The 12,324-nt window shown below is 41.7% G+C and overlaps 1 protein-coding gene across 1 annotated transcript in view; it reads left to right on the top strand.

The window, feature by feature from the left end:
* LOC140739379 (endoplasmic reticulum aminopeptidase 1-like) overlaps nucleotides 1–12,324 on the top strand; it is a 65,199-nt gene extending 52,875 nt beyond the window's left edge. Inside the window, exons 16-19 of the mRNA XM_073067635.1 lie at nucleotides 455–616; nucleotides 4,592–4,732; nucleotides 5,539–5,620; nucleotides 8,337–12,324. Of these exons, the coding sequence (XP_072923736.1) occupies nucleotides 455–616; nucleotides 4,592–4,732; nucleotides 5,539–5,620; nucleotides 8,337–8,510 (559 nt within the window). The 3' untranslated portion in view covers nucleotides 8,511–12,324. The remainder of the gene's footprint in view (nucleotides 1–454; nucleotides 617–4,591; nucleotides 4,733–5,538; nucleotides 5,621–8,336) is intronic.

Raw genomic sequence — 12,324 nt, 5'->3', positions numbered from 1 at the left:
GAAGACAAATCTCTCCTAGATCAAGACTCCAAAACAGGAAATTCAGTGACCACTTCCCAGTCTGATACTGATGTCATTCTGATCTGACATGTCTCCTGACCCTTTTGTCAGACGGCCAAGAGCTTGTACATCACTAAAACAGTTTATCGCCATTTTATCTTTTTCCAAGATAGACTAAATCCAGTCCTGGAGGATTAAATATTTCAACTGTCTCTAATACATTGAACTTACAATTGGAATATTCCAGCTGTTTTAATAAATACAGTGTTGCCAAACCTCTCTGATTTTTCAGGGAACAATATACTGCATTAGATGGTATCTGTGTAGTAAAGTTGCAAATTTACCCCAATAATTTATCAGCTTCTTCCTCCATTTAACCCTTTATAAAATTTACTGATTTTTTTGCTGTTGAATTTAAAGTTGCTAAATAACTTTTTTTTTCTTTGCCTGGCAGCTTGCCCACCGATGTTGCCACAGCCATCTTTGCAGTTGGAGCCCAGACAGCAGAAGGATGGGACTTCCTCTTCGAGAAGTATAGGCGCTCGCTCTTCAGTTCAGAAAAGAGCAAAATTAAGAGTGCACTAACAATCACCAACAATACAGAGAAACTCCAGTGGTAAATTACACAAAGCTTTAAAGTGTATTTTCTCCAAGTAGAAACAACCTGAACAACTTAAACATGAATTAACAACTTCGGCTTTTTCCAAAAAATACTGGAAAATATGTAAATAAGGTTTTAAGAGTACAGAGCAAATTTACAAGGATGTTGCCAGGACTGGAGGACCTGAGTTATAAGGAAAGATTGAAGAGGTTAGGATTTTATTCTCTAGAATGTAGAAGATTGAGAGGAGATTTGATAGAGGGATACAAAATTATGAGGCGTATAGATAGGGTAAATGCAAGCAGGCTTTTACCACTGAGGTCTGGTGGGACTACAATTGGAGGTCTTGGGTTAAAAGGCTTAAGGGGAATATGAGGGGAAACTTCTTCACTCAGAGGGTCATGAGAGTGTGGAAAGAGCTGTAAGCACAGTGGTGTATGCAGGTGTGATTTTAATGTTTAAGAAAATTTTGGAAAGGTGCATGGGTAGTAGGGGTATGGAGGGATCTGATCCGGCTGTAGCTCGATGGGACTGTTCAGTTTCAATAAGTACGGTACTTTTCTGACTCTATGACTTAGTGAACATAAATTCTTCTGGCAAGTTTTACCGTTGTTAAGCATACTATACTGTGTAGAAATGAGGATAATCTTGAACATCCATTTCTATACAATGGTGTGACTGTTGACTTGTTGTTTCCTCACTCCCGAAATTTGAGTTGTTTTGTCATCTTTGGTTTTGCTGTTACTCGTAATAGTTTTCAGTATTTAAACTATTGCCTTTTCTAGGGGATTTGTATTTAAAGATAAAGCTGGAGGTTAGCTGTATTTGTTGCATGCACATCAATAGACAGTAGGTACAAGAGTAGGCCATTTGGCCCTTCTAGCCAGCACCGCCATTCACTGTGATCATGGGTGATCATACACAATCAGTACCCCGTTCCTGCCCTCTCCCCATATCCCTTGACCCCACTATCTATAAGAGCTCTATCTAACTCTATCTTGAATGCATCCAGAGACTTGGCCTCCACTGCCTTCTGGGGCAGAGCATTCCACATATCCACCACTCTTTGGGTGAAAAAGTTTTTCCGCATTTCTGTTCTAAATGGCCTACCCCTTATTCTTAAACTGTGGCCTCTAGTTCTGGACTCACCCATCAGAGGGAACATGCTTCCTGCCTCCAGTGTGTCCAATCCCTTAATAATCTTATATGTTTCAATCAGATCCCCTCTCATCCTTCTAAATTCCAGTGTATACAAGCCCAGTCACTCCAATCTTTCAACATATGACAATCTCGCCATTCTGGGAATTAACCTTGTGAACCTACGCTGCACTCCCTCAATAGCAAGAATGTCCTTCCTCAAATTTGGAGACCAAAACTGCACACAATACTCCAGGTGGGGTCTCACCAGGCCCCTGTACAGCTGCAGAAGGACCTCTTTACTCCTATACTCAATTCCTCTTGTTATAAAAGCCAGCATGCCATTAGCTTTCTTCACTACCTGCTGTACCTGCATGCTTGCTTTCATTGACTGATGTACAAGAACACCTAGATCTCGTTGTACTTCCCCTTTTCCTAACTTGACTCCATTTAGGTAGTAATCTGCCTTCCTGTTCTTGCCACCAAAGTGGTAACCTCATAATTATCCACATTAAACTGCATCTGCCATACATTTACCCCTCACCCAACCTGTCCAAGTCACCCTGCATTCTCATAACATCCTCCTGACATTTCACACTGCCACCCAGCTTTGTGTCATCAGCAAATTTGCTAATGTTACTTTTAATCCCTTCATCTAAATCATTAATGTATATTGTAAACAGCTGCAGTCCCAGCACCGAACCTTGCGGTACCCCACTGGTCACAGCCTGCCATTCCGAAAGGGGCCCGCTAATCACTACTCTTTGTTTCCTGTCAGCCAGCCAATTTTCAATCCATGTCAGTACTCTGCCCCCACGACAATGTGCCCTAATTTTGCCCACAAATCTCCTATGTGGGACTTTATCAAAAGCTTTCTGGAAGTCCAGGTACACTACATCCGCTGGCTCTCCCTTGTCCATCGAATTAGACAGTGAAATACGTCATTTGCATCAAAGACCAGGATAGTCTGAATGTGTGTTGCGGGCAGCCCACAAGTGTCACTGTGCTTCTGGCACCAACAGAGCATTCCTACAACTCACTAACCCTATTGCATACGTCTTCAGGAGGAAACTGGAGCACCCAGAGGAAATCTATGCGGCCACAGGGAGGATGTACAGACTCATTGAGGACAGCACAGGAATTGAACCCTGATTTGTGATGCTGTAAAGCTTGATGCTAATCGCTAGACTACCATGCCAACCTTTTAATTGATCAGTAATATTAACATTACAAGGGCATCAAAATAGATAGTTGGAGCAGTTTAAGCAACATAAATGGTATCACTCAGCCTCGGAGGTGGAACTGCTGGAGAGCAGGCGGAGGTGGGTGCTGTATGTGGAGCCAAGCACCGAGGTGTCGAATCACAAACAAGAGAAAATCGGGAGTTGCTGGAAATCAAAGTAATGCACACAAAGTGCTGGAGGAACTCAGCAGACCAGGCAACATCTACGGAAAAGAGTACACAGTCAACGTTTCGGGCTGAGGCTCTCCATCAGACCTGGAAAAATGCTCCTTTCCGTAGATGCTGCCTGGCCTGCCGAGTTCCTCCAGCATTTTGTGTGTATTACTGAGGTGCAGTGGACTTGGCGATGGTCAGTGACAAGAAAGGAAGAGATTCCCACCATCATGCTTGCTTGTGTAAGGGTGCCAAACACTTACTTTTTAATGGAAATTTTGGGCCACGTTGTGTAGATGAGTGTGGATGTAATTCATTTATCTATGGACTGTGTTTACTTGAATAATGGCAGAAAAGGCCTGGAGAATTTGTGCTTTCCAATACCAGGCCCCACAGGAGCACGGAGATCACTACCCTAATAGTTCCAGGTGGCACTCAACACATGCTGCCGACTATTCACCTTAACGCCCCATGCTGATAGCTTTGGATAGGAGTGGTTGGTGTGACACTATTACAGCTCAGGGCTTTGGAGTTTGGAGTTCAATTCTGATGTCCTTGGTAAGGAGTTTGTATGTTCCTCCCTGTGAATGCATGCTCCGGTGTCCTCTCACATTCTGAAGACGTACCCGATGGTAAGCTAATTTAATTGGTCTTTGTAAATTGTCCTGCCATTAGGCCAGGGTTAAATAGGTGGGTTGCTGGGTGGCACGACCTGTTGGCCTGGAAGGGTCTGTTCCTCGCTGTATCTCTAAATAAATAAATCAACAGCATTTGTTAAACTAAATTAAATTAAATAAGCCTTATTAATCTCTAACCAGAACTTCTTGAATGGCACATTAGGTTCTCCAGCATCAAACTAATCCGATCATGTTTACGTTAGTGACTTCCCATCAAGATACAGACAAATGAGTCTATTTACTTATTTGTTATTATTATTATTATTAGTAGTAGTAGTAGTAGTTTTTGTGTACTTGCACAATTTGTCTTATTTTGCACATTGGTTGTCAGTCTTTGCGTGTAGTTTTTCATTGATTCTATTGTATTTCTCTGTTCTACCGTGAAAGGAATGCCCTTAAGAAAATGAATCTCAGGGTAGTACATGTGACGCATACTTACTTTGATAATAAATTTACCTTGAACTTTAAATTACCGCTTTTGCAATTCAAAGGCTTAACACAAATATATATTGCCAAGAGGCCAGATACATTTTATAGCTGGCTTCTCGAATTTAAGCCAGGAACGGCTGGTGTAAAAAGTCAACACTATTCACTTAAATAGGGAGGCCAACATTGATTGAAAAGCTAAGTACAGGTATACATTCCGCTTTTCCAGGCATTTCTGCCAATTTGTTGGTTAGTCATGTTAAAGCAGTTCAATAATCTTTGTATCAATCATTTTATAAACTTGCGTTAGTGTCTCCCATGACCAGAGTCTTCTGTCTGTTGTTTTACAATCAGGTTAATGGATCAAAGTTTGAAAGGCGATATTCTCAAAACACAAGATCTGCCTTATATCATTATTCTGGTCAGCAAAAACCCAAAAGGACATAATCTTGCTTGGGAATTTTTTAAGAAGAACTGGGATACGTTGGTTCAAAAGTAGGTATCGTCGTACAATTTCTAATGTCTAATGGGTGAATTCGTTTTTGTTTTAAGAATAGAATCTGGGGAAATTGGTGTGATCCATCTCATATAAGCATCTGCTTTCGTTGCTGCTGACGGAAGAGACAAGTTTGCTGATATTATTTTGACCAATCTTTAGCAAGAGACAGTCCAGGACGTGAGTTTCTGCAGATGATGGAACACACACAAACGCTGGAGGAACACAGCTGGTCACGCAGCATTTATGGAGGGAAATAAACCGTCCTGATGAAGGGTCTCGGCCTAAAACCTTGACTGTTTCCCTCCACAGACGCTGCCTGAGCTGCTTGGTTCCTCTCGCATTTTATGAATGTTTTAAGAGACCATCCAGTTTTTGTTCAGGACTTCTCCATGTGAGTTGCATCAAGAAGCAACTGATTCAGATTTATTTATCACAAGCACATCAAAACGTGGTGAAATGCGTAATCTGCGTTTCCTATGGCAATCTATCTTCACCCTAATGTCACACGCTGGGGCCAGATTGGAGTCCCTCTTCACCCTAACGTCGCACATCAGGGCTGGATTGGAGTCACTCTTTTCCCTAACGTCACTCAAAAGAGTCATAGTTAATGTTGTGTCCCAATCTAATGTCAACAATTTGCCCTCAGACTTATGGAATTGATTTTTTTTTTTAAATTTAAGACCAATTTCTTTCTGATAGAGTGGTTACTTTTTAAACTTTGAAACGTGAGCATGGAGCAATGTTTCTATAACAAATGATGACGGCATTTAAAAAGATATTAATTATTTCATGTTCTCCTAAGGTTTGAACTTGGTTCACGTTCAATTGCTCATATTGTGACTGGTATTCTGTCCCACTATTCCACAAGGCTCAAGCTTGAAGAGGTAAGTGAATGCCCTAAGTTGTAAAAAAGTATGAGAATTCTGATCAGGTTTATTATCACTGGCGTATGTTGAGTATTCTGTTGTTTTGCAGCAGCAGTACCGTGCAATACGTAGTATACAGTATACATTATAATAAGAAATATATTAAAAATTAAACTAAGTAGTTCAATAACACTAATTATATTACTTTTGGTATAAATGTATAATTCTTTTGCAAAGCAAAATGCATATCTGCATAAAAGTGGAGAGTGCTGACTTGTTATTGTTTGAACTCTTCTGTCACAGAGTCAGATCACGTTACATGTAACTTAGCCATTCAACAGTGCAGAGATGATACTCCACGTCAGAAAACTGTCTCCAACACCACTGCCACCAAACTCATAGTTCCCTTACCCCACACTGCGCCCTTCTACCTCTTACCCAAGGTCCACAAACTTGACGGTCCAGGTAGGCCCATTGACTCTGCCTGCTCCTGCCCTACTAAACTCGTGTCCTCATACCTCAACTCCACTCTATGCCCCTTGGTTCAGACCCGTCCCACATACATCCCCGACAGTTCTCATGCTCCCGATCTCCTCACTAAATTTCCACTCCCTGGCCCTGAAGCACCTCATTTTCACCAAGGATGTCCAGTTGCTAAACACTTATAAACCCCAGCAAGAAGGCCTTTAAAGCTCCGCTACTTTCTAAATAAAAGAACCAACCAGTTCCACTCCACCACAACTCTCCTCCTTCTAACAGAACTGGCCCTCACCCTCAACAATTCCCAGAGACCTCAGTTCCCATGGACCTACTACTGCTGCTGTAGACTTGAAGTGGATGTCAGCAGATTGATGGTTTCATATTTAAAAGGTGATAGAGATCAACTGTGGAGGTCAAGTCATTGGGTATATTTAAAACAAAGGTTCTGATTGTAAGGACATCAAAGTTTATGGGGAGAAGGCAGGAGAATGGGGTTGAGAGGGAAAATAAATCAGCCATGATTGAATGGCCTAATTCTACTCCTTGTCTTATAGACTACTATATTTTAAAGACATTGTCCTACAATTAATCCACTAGTGCAGCTGCAATGCTTACTGTAATATCTTCAGTTATTTCTCTCCATTGATTTCCCTTCCCCATTTTCTGGACTTTTCAATCAGCAGTTTCCACATGATAAGGAGATGGTGCAGATCACAAAATGTGACTTTGGGAAATATGGTACCCATGTATGGAAGAAAATTCTGAATAAAGAGTTAAAATATCTGAGTTGCTAATGCCTTGAACCTTCCTTTAATTAACAAACCAGCTACCCGGTGTTAGCTTCTAAACCTTAGTGCATAGCACAAGTGCGTAAACAAGATGAAGACAGTGAAGATCATAAACAGTGGGGAGGACTCTATGGGCTGTCAGGTCTCTGATCATTAAGGAATCTTCTGGTTTTCCATCTCATGTTGGGCACTAATATGTAAAACCTTATACAGTACCTTTGTACTTTAATGGACTTAATGGAGTTAAGGATTCAATTAACTTTCTATAACATCATCAATAAAGATTCACCACTTGGCCTTGGACTCTTAGTATGCTTGCAATAATCTGTATTTGTTTCAAGGATGAATAACAACCTTTCTCCGTGAGTTGTAGAAGTAACAAACTGTGGGACAGGACAGGATGTCTCTAACATTTTGTGAGATGCCATTAACTTATACAGGATTTATTTTTTTAATATTGACTGATGTAATTGACTTTCTGTGTGCATGTATAAAAAAGGCTATACTATTAGTGATCCAGTCTTTCCTTATTCCTGAATAAAGGTATTCACTAGCCACTTTGAAATTCATGTCCAATTTACTTATGATCAGTTTTAACTGAACTTCCATAACAAATTAATTTCCCTAACACTGTCTGTGCCTATTTACCTCAGTTACTGCACTGCGCTGTAAACACCTTAAACCACTTTTTATAATGCTGTTTGCATTGTAAGTACATGTTCATATTTGTGTATTTATTTGTTATTTAATCCCATATCTGTAGTTCAACCACTAAATTTAATTTTTAATATAATTCCTTATTCTTATAATTGTTGAATGTTGTTGTATGTTGCTCCCTGGCCGTCACATCACAGCAAATTTCTAATACATGTAAATATATGGCAAATAGAATTGCTCCTCGATCCTTAAAAAGAAAAGGTGCTGCATTTAACTGCAGCTGGTTTAATGGTTCACAAAAGACTGTTGATTTGCATTTGTTTTATTTCTAATCAGCGTCTCTATTTTGATTTTTTTTTCCTCAATAAAAAGGAGAAATTGGAAGAAAGAAATTTATGGCTGTATTCCACTTGAAAAAATTACTTATAATTTAAGAGATAAATATGAAACATTTTTGAAAATTTGGCGCCCTTATTTACAAAAGATAGGATTAAATATATAGGTGCTCCGAAGATGAAATAATTGGTTACTTGGGGAAAGAAATAAATATATATACTAAAGTTATTACGAACTCCATGGAGCATGTGGGGATCTTCCAATATCCAGGCATTCCTTTTTTTTTCTTTCTTTCTTTCTTCTTTTTTTTCAATAGGGATGTTGGGGGGGAGGGGTTAAGGGGAGGGGGGATGGGTAACACATATTTTCTTTTTCACACACTTTTATTCTGTAACTATTTGAAAACACAATAAAAAAAAGTTTAAAAAAAAATAAAATAAAAAGGAGAAATCTCCCTTGCTTTTGTTTCCTAGGTCCAAACATTTTTTGAATCATTGAAGGACGATGGCTCGCAGCTCCGTTGTATTCAACAGGCAACTGAAACAATTGAGGAGAACATCCAGTGGATGGACAAGAACCTGGACAAGATCAGTACATGGTTGGAGAACTTAAAATCAGCTGACGAATTCAATGGCAATATCCATTGAACACAACTCAGTGGTTATGCACTGGGATGCTGAATATGGTGCAGAGCTAATTTGGATACTGCCTGGAAAAATTCAGCTGTGCACAGAAATCCCACAAACAACACAGGCGATAAACACTGAAATAGGCCGTGACTAGAGGCTTGAGATTTACTTCAGTGTCATCAACCTTACTTAATAACTGTAAATTAAATTGGAAGCTGTTTCCTTTTCTTAGTAAATGTTCCCATCCCTGTCTGATTGCCAATCTCAGGACAAACTGATCCTTTCTCCTCCCCGCTCCTCTGTTAGTTGTTTCACTTACTACCAATCTCTTACTGAGATACTCCCTTGCGCTAACGGAAATCCCTGCTGATTTCCCTGATCAATGTCTGCAGAATTCTCCTTCCTTTGTACAGAGCCCCAAGCAGTCTTTCCAGATGAGGCATTACTTCACCTGTGAATCCGCTTGTGTGGCCTTCTGTGTCCGGCACTCGCAATGCGGCCTCACCTACGTTGGTGAGACCCGTCGTAAGTTGGGGATCCACTTTGTTGAGCACCTCCGCTCCATCCACCAAAAGCAGAACTTCCCGATGGCCCACCTTTTTAGTTCTGACTCCCACTTCCAATCCAACGAATCAGCCCGTGGCCTTCTCTCGTGCCAAGATGAGGCCATCCTCAGGGTGGAGGAGCAGCACCAGTGGGTAGCCTCCAACTTGATGCCATGAATATTGAATTTTCCTTCAGGTAAGAAAAAAATTCCCTCCCCCTCCTATCTCCTTATATTGCCCACTCTCACCTCCCCCTGGGTCACTCCTCCTTCCCTTTCTCCTATTCTCCTCTCCTGTCAGATTCCTTCCTTTGCAGCCCTTTATCTTTCCTACCCACCTGGTTTCACCTATCACCTTCTAGCTATCCTTCTTCCCCTTCCCACACCTTTTTATTCTGGCATCTTGCCCCTTGCTTTCCAGTCCTGATGAAGGGTCTCAGCCCGAAGCATCAACTGTTTATTCATTTCCATAGATGCTGCCTGACCTTCTGAGTTCCTCATTTAGTCTGCTCTCAAACTTGCTTCTTCTAGGAGCTCCACTTTTACCACAGGTTGGAGTAGATCCTACCACTAAAACGTGCATCCATCACCCTCCCCTATCTGCTTACCTACACAACTGTCTTGTCCACTCGTCCCTCCCACTCATCTCTCTCCTGGCAGTTACCCTGCAAGCAGGACAAGCATTAAACCTGCCCATACACGTTGGCCCTCAACACCCCCAACAGTTCTTCCAGGTGAGGCGACTCCTCACCTGCGAGCCTATCAGAGTCATCTATTGTATCAGGTGCTCCTCTACATTGGTGAGACCCAACACAGATCGGGGGACTGTTTTTGGAGCTCCTTCACTCTGTCTGCCACAAGATGAGGGATCTCCTGGTAACTACCCATTTCAATTCGACTTCAAATACCCTTTCTGACATGTCCGTCTATGACCTCTTCTACTGGCATGATGGGGCAAAATTCAGGTTAGAGGAACAATATCTCTATCTGGTTAGCCTCCAACCTGATGGCACGAACATCAATTTCTCCCCCTTCCTCCCCCTGCACCTTTTTATTTGGTCTTCTGCCCCCTCCTTTCCACACCTGATGAAGGGTTTAGGCCCTAAACGTCAACTGTTAGTTGCCCTCCATAGATGGTGCCTGACCTGCTGAGATCCTCTTCCATTCTGTGCGGATATCAATATCCAATTAATTGCAACCTCAGGAAAATAATGTTCCACATAGTTGTCACACATTATTTCCCTTTTACATTTCCCTCCTTAGATGCTGCCTGATCTGCTGAGTTCCCTCAGCATTTTGTGCGTGTTGCTTTGAAGAAGGTTCATAGTGCAAAGCCTGTCCTGTGGTGCACATGATTGGTGCCCTGCATGCATGGAATCCTAGTGACAGATAGCTCAAACAAAGCAAGTGAATTGTTAACAGACATTTCCAGGCCTCTGACGATTCTCGACCACTGATTCTTACTGGAAGATTTCTGGACACAGCTGGGCCAGAAATGCTTGTCACGCGGTGCAAGGTTTTTAATCTGCTGTTATTTGAAAGGCAAATGGTAATTGAACTTTCAACTTGTGTGAGCATGGTACTTTTTGATAAATTGTATGTCGTTTGGAGCTTAGTTTTATTTTTGGGAATCGCATTGTGTTTTGAGTCAGTGTGGAAGGGGGTCGTTATTTCATTAGCTGCAGTTGTGTGCTACTGACGGTGCAGTTGTGTTGGGGTCTTCACCTCAAATGAGCATTGAGTTACTCCATAGCCTGCTGTAGTCACAGTGGGGTAAGTGAAGTGGTTGTTAGTACTGATACAGGCCACAGGTGAATCCTGACCACAAGACATAGGAGCAGAATTAGGCTATTTGGCCCATCGTATAGTCTGCCCTTCGATCATGGCTGATTTATTATCCCTCTCAAATACTTCTTCTGCCTTCTCCCCGTAGCCTTTGACACCCTTACTAATTATAACTCATTAATCTCCAGTTTAAATATACCCAGTGACATGGTCTCCACAACTGTCTGTTGCAGTGAATTCCACAGATGCACCACCCTCTGGCTAAAGAAATTCCTCCTCATCTGTTTCGAAAGGACGTCCTTGTACTCTGAAGCTGTGGCCTCTGGTGCTAGACTCCCCCAAGACAGGAAACATCCTCTTCACGTTCACTCTATCCAGGCTTTTCCAATTCAATAGGTATGAATGAGATCCCCTCTTGTTCTTCCAAATCCCAACAAGTACAGGCCCAGAGCCATCAAACACACCTCATATATTAACCTTTTCATTCCCATGATCATTCTCTCTGGACCCTCCCCCGTGTCAGTAGGTCCTATTTTAGATATGTGGACCGGTCATTACTGCTGACTGATAGACCACCAGATTAACAGGCCCTTCAGTCTCACAGCATTTCCTGTTGAATGTGGTGGGGGTTGCTATATCACCCTCTCTTTTGTTCAAACCTGAGATGAGGAGGAGTTCCTTTAGCCAGAGGGTGGTGAATCTGTGGAATTAATTGCCACAGACAGCTGCAGAGGCCAAGTCATTTGGTGTATTTAAAGTGGATGTTGATAGGTACTTAATTGGTCAGGGTGTCAAAGGTTACGGGAAGAAGGCAGGAGAATGATGTTGAGAGGGATAATACATCAGTCATGTTGGAGTGGCAGAGCTCACTCGATGGGCTGAATGGCCTAATTCTGCTCCTGGATCTGATGGCCTTTATGCTGTTGGCCCTGGCAGCTCAAGAATGGACCTCTCCACACCAAAGTACGGGTGATTCATTGCTGGGAAAGCAGCAGTACTAGGGCAGGGATTAATGACAGTCTGACTTCTCAGAGTAGAGTCATTCAGTAAATCCCCGTGCTTCAGTGTTGACAGGGTATGAAGCAACAGCTGTGGCTTACTGTTCACCCATTGACCTAGTCAATGCTCATCATTCAAGCAACGTCACTAAAATAGATGATCTTTTCATTACCACATTGCTGCTAGTGATACTGTGCGTTAATTGCTGTTTTTGGCATTATGATGTGACTTCATTTCTGAAGTATTTAATTGGCTGTATTGCGGGGCATCTGAAGGTCGTGAATGACCATTTAATTTAAAGAACTTTATACGTAAGATGACTTTGGCATTTTATTTGTTGATGTGCTCAAAGTTAACTGTCGATCTACTATTTTGTGTGCAACTTAATTCTATAATTTCAGCTTTTATTAATAGATTATTGGATCGTAGTGCTTGCCCACACATTTGTTTGCTATGGCTTTGCAGTTTTAATAAATTTCTTCAGCATTTGATTATTTTAAACAA

Source organism: Hemitrygon akajei, chromosome 2 (genome assembly GCF_048418815.1).
Source record: "Hemitrygon akajei chromosome 2, sHemAka1.3, whole genome shotgun sequence".
In the NCBI taxonomy this organism is placed as follows: domain Eukaryota; kingdom Metazoa; phylum Chordata; class Chondrichthyes; order Myliobatiformes; family Dasyatidae; genus Hemitrygon; species Hemitrygon akajei.
The sequence above is the reverse complement of the archived record's forward strand: the minus strand, read 5'-3'. Positions and strand labels throughout refer to the sequence as shown.